At 38.3% G+C, this 12,856-nt stretch overlaps 1 protein-coding gene across 1 annotated transcript in view; it reads left to right on the top strand.

The window, feature by feature from the left end:
* The window catches only part of RRM1 (ribonucleotide reductase M1), a 40,775-nt gene extending 27,919 nt beyond the window's left edge, over positions 1-12,856 (top strand). The window contains exons 12-19 of the mRNA XM_010849442.1: positions 127-328; positions 2,938-3,087; positions 3,294-3,515; positions 5,237-5,313; positions 8,047-8,182; positions 9,043-9,138; positions 10,488-10,676; positions 12,231-12,856. Of these exons, the coding sequence (XP_010847744.1) occupies positions 127-328; positions 2,938-3,087; positions 3,294-3,515; positions 5,237-5,313; positions 8,047-8,182; positions 9,043-9,138; positions 10,488-10,676; positions 12,231-12,416 (1,258 nt within the window). The 3' untranslated portion in view covers positions 12,417-12,856. The remainder of the gene's footprint in view (positions 1-126; positions 329-2,937; positions 3,088-3,293; positions 3,516-5,236; positions 5,314-8,046; positions 8,183-9,042; positions 9,139-10,487; positions 10,677-12,230) is intronic.

Below are 12,856 nucleotides of genomic sequence, written 5' to 3'. Positions count from 1 at the left end.
CCCTTAGCAAAACTTAGTAAAAATTTAAGAGTTTTCAATATTTTATATTTTGGTGCTTCTCTTCATGTTGTCTGCAATAAAGATTTTCTTAGGGAATATTAAAATAATACTAGCTTTGCCTTCCAGGTATGAGAAAGAAGGTCGTGTCCGCAAAGTTATAAAAGCTCAGCAGCTTTGGTATGCCATCATTGAGTCTCAGACAGAGACAGGTACCCCGTATATGCTCTACAAAGATTCCTGTAATCGGAAGAGCAACCAGCAGAACTTGGGAACCATCAAATGCAGCAACCTGTGCACAGAAATAGTAGAGTATACCAGCAAAGATGAGGTAGGTAGAAAAACTTCTGCCTCAGGTACTGAGAGAAGAATCTTAGGAGTTTGTGAATTGTTTGTGAATCTCTCACTTGATTTCCCTTGAGTTGAGTAAAGGGAGTATTCATAGCTTGCTGTAAGCAGAAGGGCACTAAAATAGATTATAAAGGAAGGAAGAGGTATGATGTGTGCCCTTAAAAATCTTCTAGTCTGAGCCATATAGAAAAGACTGTAGACTTTTTGTTACACACACATTGTTGTAATAATCTTTTCATGAGAAAAATAGCAATACATAATTATTTAGGTTAGAGTTAGGACAAACACAGTAACGTGTTAGAGTGTGTATTCAGTTTAAAATATGTAAGCATGAGAGTCCTTTCAGTGAATGTGAGACAAAATTCTCATCTCAAATCTTTAAGGCCATTCATAGAAGAGGCAAGGCTGGAAATGGGATATAGATTTGGTTATTTTAAAAAAAAGTTTATGAAAAAGCTTTCTATTTGGGAAGAACCACCAGTATGACAGATTAGAGACAGGGATAGGTTTTGCGCAGGGAGTGGAAAGTAAGTTTATTGTGATGGAGCAGATATTTTAAAGGAGGGATGGCTGTGGTTGAGGGAAGAGAGAAAGTACGTGAAAGCTGGCATATTTCAGACATAGGAAAGCCCTTGTAGATTTTTGAAAGGAAAATAGCATTGCTAGGATGGGAAGGATAGCTCTTGATTCTGGTTATAGAATGGCTTGGTGTGAGAAGCAGTTGGAAGTTACTTTATAGAGATTGTTGCGTTAGTCAGATGACAGACTGTGTGGATATTGGATGTAAGCTATGAAAATGAGGAGGAAGGAACAGATCCTGAATTCTAGGACCTAAAAACATGACAGATGAAAAGTCAAAGAAAATGGTAAGTGAGCTGAACATACTGCTGAGCTTGCAGTTTGATTTAACAAAGTTTACTGACCACCAGGCATATGTAAGACACCGGACTAGGTGCTCTGAGATACAAATGAATGTGGCTCAATCCCTGCCCTCTAGAAACTTACAATTCAGTTGGAGGAAATTGGCATATATTTATATTGTTATATAGTTAGACTGTATTACAGAGAATAAAATGACCTTTTTTAAAAACAAAAAATCAGATCATACCATTCTCTGCACAATATTTATCTTTGACTTTCCAACCCATCCAGAGTTTGTTCATTTTTTAAAAATGGAGATATAAGTCACATACCATAAATTTCACCCTTCTAGAGGATACAGTTCTGTGATTTTTTATTAGTATATTCATAAAGTTGTACAACTATCACTGATAACTAATTCTAGAACATTGTCACCACCCCAGAAAGAAACGTTGTACCTGTTAGCATTCACTGTCTGTTCCCCTCTTCACCCATCCCCTGGCAACACTGATCTATTTTATGTCTCTGGATTTGTCTATTGTGGGCATTCCGTATGAATGGAATCATGTAATATTGGGCCTTTTGTGTCAGTTGTCCATGCTGTAGTATGTATCATTACCTCATTTCTGTCCTTATAATGCCCTGTGAGATGGTACACAATTGAGTATCCCACCTCATCTGTTCTTATTTTTCCCCTTGCTCACTGTGCTCCACCCCTTCTAATTTCATTGCCATTTCTCATACTCCTGCTGCAGGAGTTTTGAGTGGTAAAATGCTCGTTTCCCCAGAGAGCCATGTGACTTGCTTTCTAACTTCTTCAGTTCTTTCTTCATATGTCACATTCTCAGTGGTGTCTCCCTTGATGACTATTTAAAAATGGCACTCCTTCCACGCTTAGCCCCAATTTCCTGCCTTATTTTTCTCCCTTGCATTTATCAGGCTTATGTGATTCGAGCTATGTTTTAAAAATGGGTACTTTGTCACCATGTGTAGAATTGATTAGGTATGAAGGGCATGAGGGAGTCTAGGTGAGAGGAGTTGAGAGTTTGGATTGGGAGAGTCATAATCAAAATGGTGAAGGAAGTATATTCATTCAGTATTATTTAGCATTTGCTATATGCCAGGTGTGATGGTGCTAGTCCTGAAAATGTAAGGATAAAAAAGATATGATCCCTAACCTGAAAATGCTCACCACTTAGTATAGTAAGAATCACCTAAAGAGCTTTTTTAAAATTCAAACTTGGATCCTTTGTTATGGGCTGTTGGAGTCTCAGTGAGGATGAGGTAGACATGGGTAATTTGAAACAGCTTTTTACAGTGATAGAAATGTTCTGTATTGGGTGGCTACTGAGCATTTGAAATTTAACTAGTGCAATTGAGAAACAATTTTAAATTTCATGTAGTTTTTATTTAGTGGCTGTTGTATTAGACAGTGCACATCTACTGACATACATAAAAAATTATAGCACAGTGACATACGTCTGGTAAAGAGCCTTGTACTATGGAGTGTATGGTTCTTCCCCCATCTTAAGCTGTCTCACTGGTGCATGTAACCGTTCACACATGGGAATAGGTCCTGGGGTTTAGAAATGAACAGGTGAATGGTGAAGAGGAAGCAGTCAAAGATAGAAACTAAAACTTTAATGTCAACAAGTGTTAGAGGTGTACAGGGTAGTGTCATTGAAATAAAAATCATGTGATTCTTGACCCTTTTTCTTCAAATTCTAGGTTGCAGTCTGTAACTTGGCTTCCCTGGCCCTGAATATGTATGTCACATCAGAACACACATATGACTTTACAAAGTTGGCTGAAGTCACCAAAGTCATTGTCCGAAACTTGAATAAAATTATTGATATTAACTACTACCCTGTCCCAGAGGTATGAATAGATTTCTCTGCTTATTGGTGATAATTGAAATCCAAGGTGGAAGGAGTTGATCATAGTCTTCTAGTCATCATGTTATCATTGGAATGATTGGAATGGTGTGAGAAAACTGAGATAGAGAGTGTGTCATTTGGTACAGAATGTTGGTTTTACTGATCATTAATGTCATCTCTTTCTTTTCTAAATCTATTGGCACAAAGGCTAGCTTGTCGAATAAACTCCATCGCCCCATTGGAATTGGGGTACAAGGTCTGGCAGATGCTTTTATTCTGATGAGGTACCCTTTTGAGAGTCCAGAGGCCCAATTATTGAATAAGCAGATCTTTGAAACCATTTATTATGGAGCCTTGGAAGCCAGCTGTGACCTGGCCAAGGAGTATGGCCCATATGAAACCTATGAGGGCTCTCCAGTCAGCAAAGGAGTAAGTATATGGATGAAATTTCTCTTTGCCTATGGGTTCCTGTAGTAGGCTTAATGGTAGCCCTCAAAAAGATGTTCACATCCTAATGTCTGGAACCTCTGACTATTAAATTATTTGGTGTAAAAAGGATCTTTGCAGATGTAATTGAGGAGATTATCCTGGATTATCCAGGTGGGCCCTAAATACAGTCACAGTTGTCCTTAAAAGAGACACAGAGAAGAAGGAGCAACACAACCATAGAGGCAGAGGTTGGAGAACTGTAGCCACAGCCCAGGAGAATTGAAGCCACTAGAAGCTGGGAGAGGCAAAGAACCGAATCTCCCCTAGACTCTGGGGATGGAGGGGGCCTTCCCAACATATTGAATTTGGGCTTCCGGCCTCCAAGACTGCAAGAGAATAAATTTTGTTATTTTAAGCCACTAAAGTTGTAATCTGTTACACCAGACATCTGAAGCTCATATAGTCCTTTTGTTCTCTGGAGTAAAAAGTATATTCTATTTAAATCTCTTTTATTTAAAACTAATTATTGCTAAAAGACATAGGAAGACTGCTGAGTTAGTTTTTTTTTTCTTTTTGGATGGGTGGGGAAAGGGAGTGGTACCTTGCATGGCTTGCAGGATCTTAGTTCCCTGAGCAGGGATCCTGAGCCCACAGTAGTGAAAACACTGAATCTTAACTACTAGATCACCAGGGAACTCCCAGGTATTAGTTTTCTATACCTAAACTTAGCAGATTAAAACAATGTACATTCAGTATCAATTTCCATGGGTAAGGAGTGCAGACTTGGGTTAGCTTAATCTCTGGGTCTCTCAAAGTCAAGATGTCAGTAGAAGCTGTGATCTCATCTCAGGCACAGTTCTCCAACCCCTCCTGGTTGTTCATTTCCTTGCAGTTCTAGAGCTCATGGCATCTTGATGCTTCAAAGCCAGTAGGAGGGAGAGTCCCTCATTTCAAGAGCCCAGTCCAGTCACCAATTTGGGCATTTTCATTTGTCAGGTCAGGGCCACCCAGGATAATCTCCCTTTTTGCTAAAAAATTAAACTGATTCTCAACCTTAATTGCATCTGCAGAAACCCTTCACATTTGTCACAATTGTGTGAGTGACATCCATCGTGTTTCCAGGTCCTGTGTATACTGAAGAGGAGGAGAGTTTGAGGGCCTATACCCCAGGAGGTGGGAATCTGAGTGCTGTCCTAGCATTCTGCCATCACACTGCCTTTATCCCCAGTAGGATGATTCTCTTCCCTGTAAAATAAGATGTTAGATTTAGTTCTCACAGTTCCTACTGATATTTAGGAACTCTACATTGTTTGAAAATAGGTGTTAATTAGCTAAGTAGATAATATTTAGAGATAGGATAGATCAAGGCTGTAAAGAAAGATGAAGGTAGAGGGTAGAGTAATTCTTTTATTGTACAAAAAGAGAATACATTTCAGCAACATGCTTTCATTTGTTAAAATTTCCTGGTTTGTAGAGATGATATGGGTCTTCTGAGAGGACTCAGCAGGGATAAGGGGAAGAGGTAAGCCTTAGTCAGCCTGCTTTGAATCAATATGACTACATAGCAGTTTGTCTAGGAAAATCTCTGGGCCTTATACTCCTTACATGACAGCATTTGTTGGGATATGGGGACATGGCAGTTAGTCATTTGCTTGGTTTTTGTCATAGTTTCAGATGGTCATTGAATGATTTATCATCAATTTGGGTTGTTTGTTCCTTAGATCCTTCAGTATGATATGTGGAATGTTACTCCTACAGACCTGTGGGACTGGAACCTTCTCAAGGAGAAGATTGCAAAGTAAGTAGAGATGTAAAGTAACTTTGGGTTCAGATTTTCATCCTGGCTCTTTCAAACTTAGGTATGTTATTTTATCTTCTGAAATTCATCTTTTTCTCTTTTAAATGGGACTAAAAGGACCTATCTATAGAACTGTTGTTGTGAAAATACTTCCTAGGACAATATATGTACAGTAGTCTGCAATGAAAACATTTTAGTACCTGGTAGGTATTATTAGTTGATGTTGTTTTAGGGCTTAACTAGCAAGAACGGGTAATTCTTTTTCTCATTAAGCATTCATATTTCCAAGTGTGTTTGCTTTTTAAATGTTTTCCACTTTTATTTATTGCTTAATTACATTGGGCCCATAAATGGCTTTCACTGAATTGATTATCATAGGACTACATTAGGGAATTTAAAGAGCTTTTGGAGGGTTTAATATATTAAACTGTTGGAGAGAAAAATGTAAAAATTGAGTCTGTAGGCCTTTTCAATTAATAAACATAAGAAATTTGAGTGCACGCAGAATGTTTTTCTGAGTCAATAATGAAACAGGTTGCTTTTGCTTTCTATCATGACTGTCTGACACGTCCAGGTTAATGAATATACATAGTGTTTAATGTTTGCAGAAGGAAGCAGTAGCTTTAAAATGCTCTTTAAATATACCCGTTTACCTTCAGATTGTTTCATTGCTCAAATAATATATGTTAGACAATTTAGAAAAACATACAAGTGAAAAGGGAGTAAAATGAAAATTACCCCAATACCACCTGTTTGTATTTTTTTTGTCTGTCATCCTCAGACTTTCTTCTGGTTTTGTATATATATGTGTATTTACATGCAAATTCAATTTTTAAAAAAATGCCCCTGAACTCTATTTTTACTTTGTTTTTTTCTCAAAATACTGTAGTTTAAATGTCTTTTATGTATAACTTTTTAAAGTTTCAAAATTAAAATAAAAATTTCAACATAAATACACATTCATTGTTAATAAAGTTCAAGTACAGAAACAAAATAGAAAGTAAAAGCCCTTTTTTATACCTCTTCTACCAACCACTTGTCCTACAAAACAAACAAAAAAACAACTTATTTCTTTTCTCAGAGATCACCAACATGAATGGTGTATATTTTTCTAGACCTTTTTCAGTTCATTTGCAGATGTGATCAAACTTGACACATTCTGAGACTTTTTATTTAGTGATTTATTTTGGAGATCTTTCTCTTTTAGTACATGCAAATCTATTTAATGTTTTTAGTGATTACAGATGATTCCATAGTTTGGATGTATGTGACTTTTCAAAACATTTTCTTATCTGTGGACAAGAAACCACTGTCCACTTTACTGAGGGAGTAGACATGGAGCTAGTTGGTGGTTTACTTGATGCCTCACAACTAGAAAGTGACATGAAAGCGAAAGTGAATTAGCTCAGTCGTGTCCGACTCTTTGCGACCCCTGTGGACTGTAGCCTACCAGGCTCCTCCGTCCATGGAATTTTCCAGGTGAGAGTACTGGAGTGTGTTGCCATTTCCTTCTCCAGGGATATTCCTGACCCAGGGATCGAACCCTGGTCTCCCACATTGCAGGCAGACGCTTTACCGTCTGAGCCACCAGGGAAGCCCTGGTGAAAGTGACGTAGAGAAGTTGAAATTTCAGTTGTATACACTCCATTAGGATATGAGGCTCGGTGCTAAGTACTGTATGAATCTAGAGGTATGGAATGCAGCAAAGGCAAGCTCTTTGTGCTCGATAAACTAAGTAAGGTGAGACATGTACACAAATAAAATATACGTAAAGGTACAGGTCATAAAAAATATTTGCAATGCACATACTTGTATTTGACATTTTTACTTAGTGTTGTCTGCCTGATCAGGAAAGATGTTTTAGCATAGGTATCTCTTCAGCTAAGGTTTTTATTATTACTATTTTATTACTACTATTATTGTTTATTTTGGCTGTGCTGGTTCTTCATTGAGGCACGTGGGCTGAGTTGCCCTGAGGCATGTAGGATCTTAGTTTCTCAACCAGAGATCAAACCCACATCTCCTGCATTGGAAGACAGATTCTTAACCACTGGACCATCAGGGAATTCCCTAGGCTGAGCTTTGAAAGATGTGCTTAGCACAGTTTGAAGATTTTCAGAGCTCAGATACTACATTTTTAAGCATTCTCTTTGGCACTGAACGGAGTCAAGAGGTTAGCATTCTTCTAGGAACTTTAATTAACGAGGTGATAGAGGAAGTCAGGAATATTATACTTTGAGCGTCATTTTCTCTATTCATTATCTTATTCAGTATAATGAAGAGTTGTGGTGATAGACGTTTGGGTCTTACCACTTTCACATCATTAAGTTTCCTTAAAGAGCCTAGCACAGTGATCACATAGTCTCTTAGAAAAGAGTGAGGGTTAAATGAGTGTACCTGTAACAGGTGGGGACTCTCCAACAGCCATTTGAGTGTTTCCTTGGGCAAGATGGTGTATCAAGTGCTGTGATTCTTAAGTGGCATAAGTCATGGCATGATAAAGGTTGTCAGCAGTAAAAGTTGTGCTAATTCTGTTTAGGAATCAATCATTCATTTAGGAAAAGGGCATACTGTAGAGTTGCATCCCTGTAGGGGTTAAATGCAAATGTCAGCATGTGAGTGTGGTGCATGTATGGTATTTACAGCAACTGCTTTACTACGTTGATTAAAGTAGCTGTCTTCCTGACAGATAGTAGCATAAGGACCAGCACCTAATAATCTCCTTTTCTTCAGGTATGGTGTAAGAAACAGTTTACTTATTGCCCCGATGCCTACTGCTTCAACTGCTCAGATATTGGGAAATAATGAGTCAATTGAACCTTATACCAGTAACATCTACACTCGCAGAGTCTTGTCAGGAGAATTTCAGGTGAGAAGATTACAACCAGACGTACTGGAAAGTCTTTTAGAAGCCTGATGTTAGGAGTAAATGCTACTCATATTTAAGATGCCCCTCTATCTTAGAATGGGGGCAAAGTTTTGATAAAGTGAGCTGTCATCTCTAATGTTATTTATGTTATTTCAGCATATAATAGACATTTTATAAATATCTATCAGAAGAATGAAGGATTGAGGGTTGAGTATGAAAGCAGTTTGTTGATATTAGAGTTCATGTAATGTGTAACCATTCTTTAATCATGTAGTATATGTCATATACTACGCTTTACTATGTGTGCTAAACTATAACACATATACTATAGCCTCAAATGCTTAAGTTGATGATACTCCAGATGTATAGAAGTATCTTTTAAGATAGTGGTTCTCAGCCTTGGTTACAAACTAGGAATTTGTGATTGGAAGGACCACTTTATTTTTTTTTTTTTTTTGAGGTTCCCAAGTAATTCTTGTGTGCAGGTTGAGAACCACTAATTTAACAGATATTTATTTGTGAATTTACAGATATTCTGAAGTAAATTTCTGTAAGGTTTGGGTTGGGTACATTTATAATTTTCTCAAGTATTTATTGTGTCCATACTTAAAACAAGAAAAGAATCATTCTACATACCCAGCTTAGGCAGTTAGCTCCTTTCACTTTTGCAGTACTGTATGTTATGTTTTGAATAACAGGTATCAGGATTTTAGAGGAATATTTCATGTGATGGGATATGTCACTCAGTTTCATAAAAAATAGAATTTACCAAGCAATCTAATGTTAAACTCCAAGTGTGTAATCCTCTTTAGGCCCTGTTGTTGTTTATTCTTTCACATTTTTCCTCCTTTTCCTTTCAGATTGTAAATCCTCACTTACTGAAAGATCTTACTGAGCGGGGCTTGTGGAATGAAGAGATGAAAAATCAGATTATTGCATGCAATGGGTCCATCCAGGTACAGAATGACCAAAAAAAACAAAGTGTGCTCTTCAGGAGCTAAGTTGAACATTGGTACCTTCTCGATTATCCCAGGCAATACAGAGAAAGAATGGCTGTTCACTCTGGTCATATATCCAGGCCTTACCCTCTTGTTTGTGCAGCACTATAAAACAATGGTTCCCAACTTCTCTGCATGTTAGAATACATTAAAGAGCTATTAAAGCTGAAGCTTAGATTGTTTCCATACCAATTAAATGTCTGGGAATGAGAGTTCAGGCATCAGCATTTTTTAATGACTCTCTAGATAATTCCAAAGTGCATCAGAGTTTGGAGACCAGTGATGTAAAGCCTGAAATTAGAGTCAAACTTAATTAAAAAGTTTGATGGAGATTGAAGACTGATAGTTCAAAAGTCAGAGCCACAAATAGTGTTTAACAATAAAATATGTGCAATTGAGAATCAAGAAGCATTTATTTGTAGATAGAGGCCACTTATTAGATATTGGTCTGCTCAGCAACACAGATAAAGATTCCTGTAACATTTCTGTATTTGCTGATAGAAACTGTAGCATTAGCCAGTCTATGTTTTGATGCACGCTAACCCTAGACCTAAGAAATAAGAAAGCCTTATTTCTATTGACTTCGAGTGGAGTTTGTGGAGTCCTACCATATTTAAAAGGTTTTTGTGTCATTGCTTCCTTGGGTCATGTTTCTGTGAGTTACAGCCCTGAATTTTTATATTTTCTGCAAAACTCAAGGGTCTTTTATTGCTTAGCTTTGATCTGGCCTTCCTTTATTGCTGCTGCTAAGTCACGTCAGTCGTGTCCGACTCTGTGCGACCCCATAGACGGCAGCCTACCAGGCTCCGCCGTCCCTGGGATTCTCCAGGCAAGAACACTGGAGTGGGTTGCCATTTCCTTCTCCAGTGCATGAAAGTGAAAAGTGAAAGTGAAGTCTCTCAGTCATGTCCGACTTAGCGACCCCATGGACTGAAGCCTAGCAGGCTCCTCCATCCATGGGATTTTCCAGGCAAGAGTACTGGAGTGGGCTGCCATTGCCTTCTCCGCCTTTCTTTATTAAGTGCCTCTAAAACAGTGAATGTTTTGGCCATTAACCAATTAAAAATGAATCTTACATAACTACCACCAGATTGATATTTTGTTGGTTAGATGGGGTTTTATTAGACTTTATAAGCTGAAAGTGAGTAGTCTTAGGAAATTTGATAAGGATCATACTGTATTAAATGGAATGGCTAGGATCAGATCTGACTGGAAGTAGAATCACAGCCAGACCCTGGGGCATCGTTCTATTAATTATACTGCTTTCTTCAACCAGAGTACAATAGCATCTGCTTTACCTTCTTCAGAGCATACCAGAAATTCCTGATGACCTGAAGCAGCTTTATAAGACTGTGTGGGAAATCTCTCAGAAAACCGTGCTCAAGATGGCCGCTGAGAGAGGCGCTTTCATTGATCAAAGCCAGTCTTTGAACATACATATTGCTGAGCCTAACTATGGCAAACTCACTAGTATGCACTTCTACGGCTGGAAACAGGTTGGTGGAGGAAGTCAACCAACTTAGAATACTTTAGAATTGGAACAGAGTTTTATTTTCTAGCTACCTATTAAATATTGCCACCTGGAAGTTCTTTCACTTTAAGTCCAATATGTTAAAACTAACATGTGGATTTATACTAGATTAAGCTCTCACTTTGAATTTTCTTATTTTGGGTGGGATTATTTTATTCGAAGCTTGTAGGCTCATAGGCGTTACCTATGATCCTTTACTTCCCATGTAGTCATTCACCGTGTGCTGTTGGTTGTTCGTTTGTACTGTTTCTTGAATGCCTTTCTTTCTATTCCATCGCCGCCACCACCTTTATTCTTAAGTTCTTACCTGATCTCTTTGCTTCTGGTATCTTTACTCTAGGCCAGCTTGTGTCCTGCTACCATTCCTAAAATAAAACTATACATCAACCACCTATTCAAAAATACCCATTGTTTCCCAGCTTTAAAACAGAATAAAAGCCAATCATTTAGCTAGTCACTGCCAACTGTAAAGACCTGTGAGTCTATGATGTGTTCTTTTTTTAAAAAAAAGAGTATTTATTTTTATTTATTTGACTTGCATCGGGCCTTAGTTGTGACACAGGTTCTTTTTTGTTGGGGCACGCAGACCACAGACCCTCTAGTTGTGGTGCTTGGACTCTGGAGTGTGCGGGCTCAGTAGTTGTGGTGCAGGCTTAGTTGCTCTGCAGCATGTAGGATCTTAGTTCCTGAACCAGGGGTCAAACCCATGTCTCCTGCATTGTGAGGCAGAGTCTTAACCCTGAACCATCAGGGAAGTCCCTATAATGTATTCTTATTCCCTAACAATGTTCTAGGTATTTATATAGAATTATAATTTTATCCTTTTATTTAATAAACTTTTATTGAACTTGTACTGTGTTCCAGGATGAGGGGTACTGAATAGAAGGTGATGGTTCTTAACCATGAAATAGTTGTCATCTGTACTTATACAGAGAAATGGTCTAGACCTCTAAATAGTTATAATCTAAAGCAGACATGTTTTCTTAGGAACTCTTGGAAGTCGTGCACGTAAACAAACAAAAAAAGACTAGAGAACAAAAATATTTGACATTTTGAAAATGATAAGCTTGTTTTAGTGGTGAAAAGGGTAGCGGGTACTGTCTGTCTCCTTCTCTCTCTCTCAGCGTTTTTGAGAGGGCTTCCTGTGCTGTGTGTGTGCTCTGCCTGGTCACTCAGTTGTGTCCGACTCTTTGTGACCTCATGGACTGCAGCCCAGCAGGCTCCTTTGTCCATGGAATTCTCCAGGCAAGAATACTGGAGTGGGTAGCCTTTCCCTTCTCCAGGGGATCTCCCCAACCTGGGGATCGAACCAGGTCTCCCGCATTGCAAGCGGATTCTTACCAGCTGAGCCACCAGGGAAGCCCAAATAAAAAAACAGCTGGGGCTTCCTAGAGGAGATATAATTCCAGATTTAGAAAGCAGTTTGACCTGGTCTATGAAAATGTATTTTAAACATTGGTCTTGAATGTTTAATGTTCTCACAGCTTCTCCTAATTAGTTGTACTTACTTCCCTTTCAGGGTTTGAAGACTGGGATGTATTATTTAAGGACAAGACCAGCCGCTAATCCAATCCAGTTCACTCTAAATAAAGAAAAGCTGAAAGATAAGGAAAAGGTATCGAAAGAAGAAGAGAAGGAGAGGAACACAGCAGCCATGGTGTGCTCTTTGGAGAACAGAGATGAATGTCTGATGTGTGGGTCCTGAGGAAGGGCTTAGAAGAGACCAGCACTTCCTCAGTAGCCAAACTACTTCTTGAGCTTAGATAGGTGCAGTAGGTTTGCTTGAAGTGGTAAGGCTTTGCTGGACCTTTTTGCAGCAAAAAGATCAACTGGTTTAAAGTACTGTTTCTGTATAAGTGTGAAAGTAATGATTTTTTTTAATTGATATATTGGGAATCAAACTAGATGTTTTAGAAATGCAAAAGAAGTCATTTTGCAAATAGGGAGTGATTAAGTAGGGTTTTTATCACCCATCTGGCACCCCTTTTCTGGTGACTTCCATTTTGGTAAGGAAAGTTTGGTGTGTGCATAGAAACAAAATGAGTCATAACCTATGAGAAGTGCTGATGGGGCCTTTATTGGGTGTGGTCTAAATAGGTCATTCTGAAATAAAGATAATAAACATTTCTAAATGACTGTGTGAGA

The sequence above is a fragment of the Bison bison genome, unplaced genomic scaffold, assembly GCF_000754665.1.
Source record: "Bison bison bison isolate TAMUID 2011002044 unplaced genomic scaffold, Bison_UMD1.0 scf7180017864284, whole genome shotgun sequence".
NCBI classification, from domain to species: domain Eukaryota; kingdom Metazoa; phylum Chordata; class Mammalia; order Artiodactyla; family Bovidae; genus Bison; species Bison bison.
Note: the sequence above shows the minus strand (reverse complement) of the source record. Positions and strands in the feature narration are given on the sequence as shown.